We start from the raw sequence: 12,447 nt of genomic DNA, 5'->3' as shown, positions 1-12,447 counted from the left end.
AAAAATAAATAAATAAGATCTTTTTAAAAAGTGAAAATGACTCTTTATTAGACTTCTGTTTTACATTTTTGACTACTTGTAGGCAAAACCTACTTTCCAGCTCTATCAAAGCATTTTTATGTAGTAGAATTAAAGTAGATTGTAGTTAATCAAAATAAGGTGGTTACCTCCTTATATTTACCAGCTATTGCTCTTCAAATGGCATTTTAGAAAATAACTATTATGACATGTTAATCTTTAGGGCCATAAAAAATATTCTGACAGATGCTAAGAGCTCAGCATTCCTCTGTTTGATAAAAACGAAGAACTAGTATAAAACACGAGACAAACCTGGCTGGCGTAGCTCAGTGGATTGAGCGTGGGCTGCGAACCAAAGTGTCGCAGGTTCGATTCCCAGCCAGGGCACATGCCTGGGTTGCAGGCCACAGCCCCCAGCAACCGCACATTGATGTTTCTCTCTCTCTCTCTCTCTCTCTCTCTCTCTCCATTCCCTCTCTAAAAATAAATAAATAAAATCTTTTAAAAAAAGATATTTAAAAAAACACACGAGACAAAATAAATAGTGACATTTACATAGCCCCTATATACATGGCCTGTCACCATGTTCCTTTTGAAGCAATGATAGACTCCCGGGGTGTGCTCAGCCAGAGGGCATGCAGAATATTTACTGAACATTCGGTGTGTACTTCGTCACTCAGCAAAATTACTGACTGCTCACTGTGCTGGGCGCTGGGGACAAAGGAATGAGTCCATGTGTCCTCTTCACCTACTGTTCTTAAGAGTTCAGTGGGGAAGATGGGCAAAAACCAATTCATTAAAACTAAAGGGGAAAATTACAAATTGGGGTATATGTCATTAGGGAACAGACAGACCATTGTAGGCCTAGACTTATCAAATTATAAAGTTCCAGTTTCAGTTTCTTACCTCGGCATTTCATACTTTTATCTTGTTCCATTATAACTTAGAAAAGAGCTTATGGATTTGAGCAAATCGTGTGGGTACATTTATTTATGTAACAAAAAGCTGCCGATTGCTTGTGTGCCGGGCCCTGTTCTGGGCCCGGGAGAAGGAGCAGGGGACACAGCGAAGTCCTTGTGTTTGGGCGACTTCGTCCCGGTGGGAAGACAGTAAACTAACATGTGCTCGACGTCAGGAAGTGATCAGTGACGTGGAGGAAAACAGAGTAGCTGGAGGACAGTGACCAGGGCGCTGTTTTATTGGGCGGATTGAGGAGGGGTCTGTAAGGAGAGAAGAGTTTTCCTCCTTTTGTCTCTTGGGTCAGTTCAATTCATGGACACAGAGAATGCGAGATAATTTTCCGATCTGTTGGATCGTTCACACCCATGAACAGAGCGATGAGAAGGGAGGCCTCCTTCTTTCCAGTTCCCGCCTCCGCAAGAGAGAAATGCCTGCTTGCTTTTCTTCGTCCCGTTTTCGCTCCCCCGCACGTGTGCCTGCCTGAGCACCTTCACCCATCCCTGCTATCTTGTATCCAAAAAAAACACGCTTTGGTATCTGTTCCAAGTTTCCAAAATCTTGGGATATGATTTATCTGATGAAAAATTATATCGTACAATGAAATGCCTTCCAGATGTTTTATTCTAACGTGGAGAAAGCTCTCCTCTCCAAATCTTTCTCCTAGCAAACTCTCAGCCATGGAAATCTGACGTCTCGGGTGATCTTAGTGATCCCAGCCTCCCTGCCCCAAAGCCCTAAATAAAATCGTACACCGCGCAAGTGTTCTATAGCGTGGCACAAGTCTAAAATAGGTAGCTGGCACGCACCCCGCACCTCGCTTCTGGCTGACGGACGGGTGCCATAAATAGCGCACTGCTACGGGATCGGACTGCAGCTCACTAACAGAGATGGGGTTTCTGTTCCCTGACACATACGTGTAGTTTCTGGTATTCAACAGAATCAGGGTCTAAGTCACTGGACCCCAACCGTGTCATAGTTCTTGGGAGGGTTGCGCACATGAGTAGCCAACTTGTTTTGGATGGAATTCAAGACGGCCCGGTCCTATACCAAATTCTGCGTCGTGGGTCGGAGTGTTAGAGCAGAGGCTTGCCTCTGGCCCCTCCCGTGTACGTGAGTGAGATCGCCGCTGCTGTCGGGGGACGACGCCCAGGGAGTTCCGGCCCCAATGAATTAAAAATTCTCAGGTGGGCCTGAGAAGACACCTTGGGAGTTATTTTATAAAACCGTTTTTTTTTCTGGAGTGAAGAGCATGTTTTAAAACCCTACCCGCGGTTGGAATATAACGGTTCTTGTTTCTGACTCTTCTCTGGAATGTATTGTTTTTATGTCAGAAGGGTTTTTAAAGCCTGTAAGTTACCAGAGCGTTGCTTCATAAATTCCTTAGCAATAACTCAGAAGGTGGACCTCGGGGTATTTATCCAGATAAGTCTGTGCCCTTTCTTGTGCAAAGCATCGCTGGGTAGGTATTTCTAGTGGTCACACATGGGGTCCGATTCGTGCTTTAGATATTTAGGCGTTTACTGGGTCTTTTCCAGAGTGGCGGTGTGTTTATTGTATTTCTTAGAAGTCAAAATACCAGATCTGAAACGAGAATTTTGAAAATTCCCTGTGCTAGTGATTTATTGGTCATTGCCGTTCAAAACGCCGTGCACTGTCGCACCCAGTTTGGGACACAAGTAAAGCAAGCGTCTCTGGTGTCCCAGCGACAGGCGGCTCTTCCCCTAAGGCCAGCTTCGCACGTTCGCTTATAGGGCTTCGGCACAGGCCGCAGTCGGAGCTTTACAGACCCCAGGTACGTCGCTTTCCACGGCTCGCTGAGGATCCACACGGATGAAACGTGTAAAAGCCAAAATTCCGTCCAAGATCCCTGACCCTCAGTCTACCCGAGAGGGATGGAGAAAGCATTTACCTGTAGCTTTTATAACTGCACGAATATTTGCTCTAGGGGATTTAAAAGGGGAAGAAGAAAAAAAACACACCCAAACCACTGACTGTTTGTTTAGCAGGTTGTAAACATGGCTGTGTGGATCCAGGCCCAGCAGCTGCAGGGAGACGCCCTCCACCAGATGCAAGCGCTGTACGGCCAGCATTTCCCCATCGAGGTGCGCCACTACTTGTCCCAGTGGATTGAGAGCCAGGCGTGGTGAGTGCACAAAGTCTCCTCCGTCGTGTTTCGTGAGGCGCAAGCGTGCAAGTTTGGAAAGATAACAGGATGGACACTCTAAAACTTGTACGTTAAAAAAAAAAATCGTGACCCACAAAAAGGTTGCAAAAATCACCTGGGATTTTTTTTAAGATTTTATTTATTTATTTTTAAAGAGGGAAGGGAGGGAGAAAGAGAGAGAGAGAAACATCAATGTGTGGTTGCTGGGGGCCGTGGCCTGCAACCCAGGAATGTACCCTAACTGGGAATCGAACCTGCGACACTTTGGTTCGCAGCCCGCACTCAATCCACTGAGCTATGCCAGCCAGGGCTGGATTTTAGGAAGATGGAATAACTCTTGGAGTTTTTAAGATGGGATATCTTCCCTTTAATAGTAAATTCTGGCTAAGAACATTTGAGCATTATAGCTAATAAAAGAGACAATTAGCAAGTAGGTTTTGAGTGCCCATAGGGGGCCTGGCAGAGTCGTAGGGAGTAGAGTTCCCATGGAAACAAAGAAAACCCTTGTCCACGTGGAATTCAGTGCCGAATGGAGAGATCAGGTATATCTAGTCACATAATTTAATAAAATGTATTCCTAACAAATTTAACAATGGAGACATTGGCATTTTAAGATTTATATGTCATTAATGTATAGACTTTAAAGACTAAAAGACAGTACACCAAAACATTGACTATAATTATATCTTGGTGGCAGATTTAACGAGCACGTTTATTTTTCTTATTTTCCAAATTACCTTTATATATTCCGGGGGGGGGGAGTGTTTTAAAACTCTGATTTCAGAGTCACTACAGTGCCGTAACCTGGTAACGGAGCTGTTTAATGGACATCACTGCGCCCCAGGCGGCTGGCTGTCCTCTCGCTCAGGGCCTGGCGCCTGTCATTTGGTTGCCAGCGGGGCGGTCTGACCTGAGTCCGTCCTGTACCGCAGCCGCCACCACCGCTGCGGGTGGCGGGTCCCCTTCGACCGCCTGGGCGGAGCCAACCTTTACGCTGCCGTGGAGGAGGGCTGGGCACCCGGCAGAGACTTCGTCCTGGGATAATTGCAATTGTGTGTTCGTAGCAGAGTTTTCTCCCGAAACTAGAGAGCCCCAGGAAGGCAATTTTCTAGGCAATTAAAAAAAAAAAATCTCAGCCTCGTGTAATTAAGTGAGAAAAAAGAGAGCGAACTGTGAGCATGTCGGCTGCACCTTGCTCAGTGCTTTTTTCATTTCCTTCTCTGTTGTAACGATTCGGGGAGCTCAGAGACACCTTAATAGAAAGTGTCTGTTGATTTAAAATTTCATTTAGTAGATTTCCCATGTCGTTGTCTTTTCTTTTTTTCTTTTCCCTTTTCCCTTTTCTTTTCTCTTCTTTTCTTTTCTTTTCAAGAAGATTTTATTTGTTTGCTTGTAGAAAGAGGGGGAGGGAGGAGAGAGGGAGGGAAACAGCGATGGGTTGCCTCTCCAAACCAGCGACCTTACATGCTGCAGGACGACGCCCCGCCGACTGGGCTGCCCCGTCAGGGCCCGTGTTTTCTTACTGAAGGAATGCTCCTCGGCTTGTGTTGATATTAAGCGAAATCTGAGTTTTGTTTCATTAAAAATATTTTTTGATTACAGTGACATACGATATTACGCCAGTTTCAGGTGTACAGTATAGTGATGAGACGTGTATTTAATTCATGAAATGACTACCCCAGTAAGTCTAGAATTTTCCTTAGTTTTCAGAAGAATAGTTTTCTTAAGAATATAAAGATTTTAAATATTTACTTGTTTCAGAGAACGGGGAAGGGAGGGAGAAAGAGAGGGAGAGAAACATGCACACGTGCACACGCCCGGCCGGGGGCCGAACCCGCAGCCGGGAACACGCCCTGGCCGAGAACCGGACCAGCGACGTTGTGCTTTGCAGGACTAAGTAACCCAACTAACTGAGAAACACCAGCCAGGGCAAGAATGTAAAGATTTTAATAAAATTCTTCAGCTCTCCATGTGTATGCTAAGAAAAAGAGTTTTTTTTTTTGGCTGAGGATTAAGTGCGAGAATCAGCACCTGGTTTCCGTGAGTTCTGCTCCGAGACTGGATCTTTTCGAGAACAGCTTCCTCAGACGAGGAGCGTGCTTGCCGGTCGCAACGGGGGCGTGCAGGGCCGTCGTGCGTTCCATCCAGGCTTTCGTTTAACGTTTATTTTACTTAGTCCGCAGAGCAGACACATTTAGAACTTGGCTTTCCCTACTGCCTTCTCCAAATGCAGATTTGAGTGTATTGTTGTCTGTTGTCGGTGTCTGGGCACACCTGTGTGTGCCTCTGTTTGAAATTAGTTGCTGTCCCCATGGGGTTAGACATAACAGCACTTTTTAAAAAATCCTCACCCGAGGGTGTCTTTATTGATTTTAGAGAGAGAGAGAGAGAGAGAAAGAGATACAGAAACATTGATGTGAGAGAGAAACATGGATTGTTACCTCCCATACACACCCTGGCCAGGAATCGAACTTGCAGCCTGGGTATGCACCCTGACTGGGAATCGAACCCACAACCCTGTGGTGCATGGGACGGTGCTCGAACCGACTGAGCCACCCACCAGGGCGAGATGATGGCACGTGTTGGCCACCACCAGATCCCTCGTTGGCTTCAGATCTGGGCAGCAGGAGCTGAATGTTACGTCATTCTGGTAGCTGTTCTGACTAATTTAGCCCCGCCAAATAGCCAGTTGTTGCCTAAGTTGTTAAAAAAACAAAACAAGACAAAAAGAGTCAGTGAGGGGGTTGAGAATGGGGCAGACAGGGAGGGAAGGAAGGAAGGAAGGAAGGAAGGAAAGACGGACTCACCGTCCTGACCCTGTCACCTGTTACATGGCTCCGAATTAGCACAAAGGCCACAGCATGGATTCTCTGGTGCCTGCAGGCCCCCAGTCTGTATCTGATGCAAAGACTTACAGGAATATCCTGTCTTAATATCTCACTTCCAAGGCTTCTCAGAAATAACAGTGCATGTTGTTTCGCCTAAGAAACACTCTGTGTGAAGTTCGCAACATGGTTGAGGGTGGGAAAACAACGGAGAACATTCTCAGCCCTGTGGCCTTGAACCCTAGAAGGGGCAGCTGTAAACCGGGGACCGCCAGGGTCCTTATTTCCTTCGGCGTCCGCACACAGCGCTTCCCCTGTCCCTTCTTTCCTAGCGGAGGACAGCGAGAGTCCCAGCGCACGTCGGTAGGAAGGAGGACAGAGGGCAGTACGCTGTAAAAAGAAAATAAGCCACTGTGCAGTCCACAGGGGGCGGTAGTGGATTCGGAATGGGCGAATGCAGGCATCTAGTCCATTTACGTCGAACTCGCCTAAAATTTGCAGAGAGTGTCCTGTAGAAACCACTGTAGCCAAAGAAAGGCGTGATGTGTTGGGGATGCATTGACATAGGCTCATGTGCATGTATGTATACATATGTATGTAATTTCTTTCCCCTAGGGACTCAATAGATATTGATAATCCACAGGAGAACATTAAGGCCACCCAGCTCCTGGAGGGCCTGGTGCAGGAGCTGCAGAAGAAGGCCGAGCACCAGGTGGGGGAAGACGGGTTCTTACTGAAGATCAAGCTGGGGCACTACGCCACGCAGCTCCAGGTGGGTGTGGGCGCCGGCTGTGGCCGCCTTCTCCCTCCAGCACCGGCACCGGCACCGGGGTTTTTCCTGGCCGGGCCACCGACTCCCTGCCTGACCCCAAGCTGATCAGCAGCTATTCGGTGCTTCGATTTCCCCCACCCCCTCCTTCTGCACCAGACCTGTGGGAGTCCTGTAGCACGTGACACAGCAGGGGGGTCGGGTGGGTCTGCTCCCAAGACCTGGGGACGGCTGAAAAGGCTCTGTGGACTGGGTGAGCGGAAGGGACGGGGGCAGACTGAGTCAGGGAAGCCTGAGAGAGTCCAGAACTGAGGGGGGGAGGCGCCCAGACGCCCCTCTCGGGGCTCTGGGACCGGCGGGAGAGCTCCTGGAGTGGGGCGGGAGAGGGGCAGGGTGCACCTGGGGGCAGGGCGGGGCAGAAGAGCCTGGAGTTGGGGTTTCGCTGTCAGATGCAGCTTCTTCTTCCCAAGGGGGCGGAGGGGAGGAGCGGAGGGGAGAGAGGAAGTTTCTGTGGAAGCAAGAAAGGGGTGTGGGTGGTGACCCCAGTCAAGCATTTACTAGAACTCATTAGTGTTCCTTCAAGAACCGTTCTTCAGTATGAGCAGCAGATGCCAGGGAAAGGAAAGGCCCGTCCCCCAAGAGGGAGGAAGCAGGAGAAACTGGGGTGCAGAGGGGAGCAGGACGGGAACCCAGAGCTGGAGCATGCTGGGAAGCAGCTCGACCTTGGCACGAGGTGCTCAGAGTGTTGAGTCATCTGCTCACTCCCTGGTGCGTCTGTGGATACGCGTTAACCTCTCTGCGCATCAGTTTTGTCACCTTTGAAATGGGGACAGTCATTTCTGCCGCGTCACAGGGTTGCTGCGCCATAGGAGACGGTCGAGTGGAAGTGCTTTGTGCACGGGAGCCTCTAATGCAATGCAAACCAAGGGAAGATCTGGCGGGGGGCGGGGGCCGAGTCCAGGAGACACAGAGGTGCCTGGCGAGAGTTCCCGAGGCTTCCGGGGAAGCTGAGGCGGGGGCTGGGGGGGGGAGGAGGGTTGGGCGCAGCCCTGCGACGGGCAGGGTGGGCGCGGAGGACGGCCCCCGCAGCTGCTCTCGGACCTTTTCAGAACACGTATGACCGCTGCCCCATGGACCTGGTGCGCTGCATCCGGCACATCCTGTACAACGAGCAGAGGCTGGTCCGAGAAGCCAACAACGTGAGTGTCCCGTGGGGCTGGGCAGCGGAGTCGGGGAGCCCCTCCCAGGCAGGCACGACCCCCACTTCTCAATACCGGAGCGGGGGTGCGGGGGGCAGCCCAGAAGTCAGGGACACTCGCAGGCGTGAGGGCGGTTTCATGTGCAGGTACAGTGACCCCCTGGCTCCAGGCCCTGGCCCTGCCGCTTCCTAGCCCTGTCACCTGGGCAAGCGCCCGGACTTCTCTGAGCCTGTGTGTCTTCAGTGATCAGTAGGGACAGGAGTAGCACCTCCCTGCAGGGTGGTTGTGACGGTTAAATGAGATGCTGCGTGGGCCAGGGATAGACCAACAGACCAGTGAAACAGAAGGGGAAGCCCTCACTCAACACCCCCCCCACGCACTCACTCACACACACTCTCACACTCACTCACACACACCTGGAAGCCCCGCCCAAGTCGGCGGTGGCCGTACAGATCACCAGGGAAAGGGTCTGTCACTCAGCAATGAGCCCGGGCCAGCGAGAAAGCCTGTCTGGTGCGGGGTCCGGGTGGGAAAAGCGAACGCAGGCACGCTGAGGGCGTGAGGCCCAGGGGGCGGGCCAGGGGCTCATCCCCCGAGCTGGAGCCCTAGAGGCGTGACCGCCTGCCTGGATGGGGGTGCAGACCTCACACGGTCTGAGTAAAACACAGCGGACTTCGTGAAAGGACGCCAGGCAGGTGAGGCCGCAGACTGGTGCCTGCAGCCCGGGTCCTGCTTTTGGTCCCCGTGCTGTTGCGGACGCTGGTGTCAGGAACTGGCTCAGTGAGCATGTCCAGACGTCCTGCCGTGTGTGCGGCCGGGGCTGCGACTGGAGAAGCACACGGAGACCTGGTCCCCCCGCCCCCCGCCCCCGAAGGGAATTCAAGTGGCGACAGGTTCCCCAGTGGTGGGTGGGCCGAGTGCTGGGGCACGTGTGGGAAAGCACCCAGGGCAGCCGGGGCTGGCGGTCAGCGGGGTGGGGGTGGGGAGGAGCAGGAGTTACATGTGAGGGCAGGAAGGCGGGAGCCACGTTAGCACACTGGGAGACCTGCAAGTAGCCAGAGCAGCTGGGGAGAAGGGAGCCAGGCGGGGAGCCCTGGCAGGGAGGCCAGAGAGGAAGCAGGAGCCGGGCCACAGAGGGTCCTGCAGGACCCCCCTGCTGTCCCCTGACTCCCTGCTGTGACCACAGAGCTGTCTGCAAGTGTGCGAGTGGCTCTGGCTCCAGCCGAGAAAGCCGTGTCTGTAGTGCAGGCGTCCTCCTGGTCCAGGCGTGGGGGTGGGGACCACGCCTTCCCAGCCTCTGATGTCCTCGGCCTTGGGGACTCTGGGTGCACAGGACAGATGGGGTCCCAGCACCGGGAAGGCCCCCATCCCGGTGCCCGGAGCAGACGAGGAGTGAGCACAGGAACTAGACGCCCTCGGAGGAGGGCGGCGCTGTGTTCCCTCGGCCCTCAGAGAGGCCGCCCTGAAGGGTGCCCGCGGGAGTCCCGAGTGAGGCAGGGGTGGGGCCAGAATGTTCCAGAGAGACGGACCCGCCACGGCGAAGGCCCTGAGGCAGGCACGTGCTGTGTGCTGAAGGAGTGGACAGTGACCGGCCCGCTGGGCGGCAGAGGCTCTCGGCCAGGGCCAGGGCAGGGGGCTGCGGAGAGGGGTGTGGAATTTGTCCCGAGACGGGTCATTGGAAAGGCCCTGGAGACTCGGTTGGGAAAAGCCCAGACCAGGTCACTTAAATGTCTGGATCCCCGAAGCCCTTGTGACTTCACTTTGGGGTGTTCAGGACACCCCCGTGAGAGGTTGACCCTGTTCCCTCCTCCCTCAGTCACGGTGCGCCTGGACAGAGGATGGAGATGGTGTGAGTTCACCTTGCCTCTGTCCCAGCGCCCAGCACAGCCCTGGGGGCTGGATCGCTGGAAGAATGTGGGCGGAGGGTCAGCAGCGGCAGCAGCAGCAGAAAACGCAGGAGCTCTCGGGGAGTGCTGAGCTGCAGTCTCTCCGAGAGAACTTAGAGGGACCGTGCTGGGGCAGCTCTGACCGAGGCCGGCCCTGCAGCAGGAGATCCTGCTGTGCTGTGTGAAGACCCCGGGGTCTGCCAGCGCCCACACTTCTGCCCCTCCCCGGCCCAGTGGGACAGAGGACTGTCCCTGACTCGGACTGCCCTCCCGTCTTACTCTGGACTTGGAGTCCGGGGTCTGTCGTGTTGGCGTCCCCCAGGCCCGAGAGAGGTTCTCTCCCACCTCGCTGCCCAGCTCACTGCTGCCCGCACTTCTGACCTGTCTCCAGGGCGCCTCTCCCGCCGGGACCCTGGTGGACGCCATGTCCCAGAAACACCTGCAGATCAACCAGACGTTCGAGGAGCTGAGACTGGTCACGCAGGACACGGAGAACGAGCTGAAGAAGCTGCAGCAGGCCCAGGAGTTTTTCATCATCCAGTACCAGGAGAGCCTGCGGATCCAGGGTGCGGCCGCTGCGGGGGCGCTGGGTGTTGGGGGCGGGAGGGAGGGCCACTGTGGGAGCTCCTGCAGGGTTGGGGCTGGGCCATGTCTGTTTCCGGGGAACCTTCCCCAAAGCCTGGGGGGAGTACTGGCTGCCGGGGAAGGCCCCCTGCTGTGGCCACCCCCCTGTGCATGCGTGATTCAGTCGAACCCTTACAACAGTTCCAGGGGGTGGACAGAGGTGTTATCCCCACTTTGCAGACGGTCACACTGAGGGTCACTGAGAACAAGAGACGTGGCCTGTGTTGCTTGCAAGTTGCAGAGATGTGTCATCGAATCCCTGTGCTTTAGTAACTAACATTCTCTCCCTAGTTGTGGGTAGTCAAGTGAATAGCTCAATGAATGAATGAATGAGTGAGTGAGTGAGTGAGTGAATGTGGGCAAAGTGTTCCCCAAGGAGAGGGAGAGGTCAGGCTGGGTGCCCGGAGGCGGAGCAGGGCCGGGGAGGTGGAGCTCGGGGATGCGCCTTCTGTGGCCTCCCTTCCAGGGGACGGAGCCGGCAGGAGGGGTGACAGTGGGAAGTTCTCCCGACCCCCAGCCTGCAGTTTGCCCGTGACTGCCGTGACGAGGGTGTGGGGACAGAAAAACTGGCTGCGGGGAGTGAGCCCGGGCACAGGCTGAGGAGTTGGAATCGGGGGCCTGTCTCCCTCCCCCCAGACTGACCCGGGCTGCACCCTGCCCCCAGGCCCTGGGAGAGCAGGGCCGCCCAGCTGCCTTTCCCTTCGCTCTTCCTTCTTGCCTCTTCGGGTGGAGTCTTAGGTCGCTGATTTCAGACCTTTCTTCTTCTCCTGCGATAGAAACATTCAGAGCCATAAGTCTCCCACGAAGCAAAGTTTCAGGTGCCTCTCGTGGTTTTGCGTGTGCTGTGTAGTCACTGTCATTCAGTGTGAGCTGCTTCCTAACTTCTCTCCCGGTGCTTGTACCCCTGCGTTTAGAAGGACATTGTTAATTTCCAAACTTAGTTTTCTCTGGATGTCCTATCGTTATGATTTTATTTTCATTTCGTGATTGAATTCCACTGAGTCAGAGAACATGCTCGGTGTGGTCTCAAGTCTTTTAAACTGACTGGGACTTGTTCCGCGGCCCCGCCTGCGTTCAGTCTCCGTGACTGTCCCTGGTGGAGCTGAAAAGGGTGTGTTTTCCACAGTGTTTCTTCCAAAAGCAGCACTAATAAACCCAATAATGTTAACAAATACAGCAATAATACTTATTTTTAAATCTATAAGTGTAGGGCTGATATATTACATGTATGTTCTACTCTAGATATTTATAGAATATTATACATTACACGTGTGTATAATAGAACTATAGTCATATATAATATACTATAGATGATATAAAACATATTATAAATGTTTATATATATTTACTATGTTAACATTACACCAAAAAAATCTAAAAACAGAAGACTAACAACTGTATTTTCCAGAACAGCATGCACTGAGCACGGGGGCATTGCAGTACATTTTACAGGCCTCTGCAACGTCAGGGGGAATAGGATATGGCCAGACCTTCCTATCAATTGTAGTATCGCGTGCCCTCCAGCCTCTAGAGAATTCCAGTGTGTAATTATGAGAGATGAACAAAGGAAAAGGCAAAGTCCTAGGACTTCGAACACAGTTTCGGCTGTGTGGGCCTCCGGTAGGGTGGTCTCAGGCCCCCCCAGGCACACCCCGGGTCCACACGTGGAGACCCGCCGGTCCCTGTCTGTCCGTGCGTGTTTAGTTACGTTCAGCCCGATGGTTCCGTCGGACGCTGACAGAGAGGCGCCCAGATCTCCTGTCACTCTGTGGCTCCGTGTGCTTCCCCGGTGGTTTCAGTGAATGCGTCCTTCATGTGTCCTGGAGCTTTGTGAGCAGATTCTTGTGCATGTATGATCATGAATAATTATGCAATCTCTTTCTCGACCTCTGGCCCTCAAGTCTGCTCTGTGAGGCGTTACAAGGGCTTCTCTGGCCCTCTGGTTCCCCATCGCTCAGCACGTCCGTGTCCACGCTTTTCTCGTTTACAGCGGGGACAGCAG

At 52.9% G+C, this 12,447-nt stretch overlaps 1 protein-coding gene across 3 annotated transcripts in view; it reads left to right on the top strand.

Annotated features, from left to right (window-relative positions):
- The window catches only part of STAT5B (signal transducer and activator of transcription 5B), a 60,564-nt gene that overhangs the window by 29,256 nt on the left and 18,861 nt on the right, over positions 1-12,447 (top strand). Inside the window, exons 2-5 of one of the 3 annotated variants that reach the window (XM_028520310.2) lie at positions 2,985-3,121; positions 6,583-6,739; positions 7,846-7,935; positions 10,213-10,387. In XM_028520310.2, coding sequence (XP_028376111.1) covers positions 2,994-3,121; positions 6,583-6,739; positions 7,846-7,935; positions 10,213-10,387 — 550 coding nt within the window. In that variant the 5' untranslated portion in view covers positions 2,985-2,993. Of the gene's footprint in view, positions 1-2,981; positions 3,122-6,582; positions 6,740-7,845; positions 7,936-10,212; positions 10,388-12,447 lie in introns of all 3 variants that reach the window. The other 2 variants (XM_028520311.2, XM_028520316.2) reach the window with 2 other exon arrangements.

Source organism: Phyllostomus discolor, chromosome 8 (genome assembly GCF_004126475.2).
Source record: "Phyllostomus discolor isolate MPI-MPIP mPhyDis1 chromosome 8, mPhyDis1.pri.v3, whole genome shotgun sequence".
In the NCBI taxonomy this organism is placed as follows: domain Eukaryota; kingdom Metazoa; phylum Chordata; class Mammalia; order Chiroptera; family Phyllostomidae; genus Phyllostomus; species Phyllostomus discolor.
Note: the sequence above shows the minus strand (reverse complement) of the source record. Positions and strands in the feature narration are given on the sequence as shown.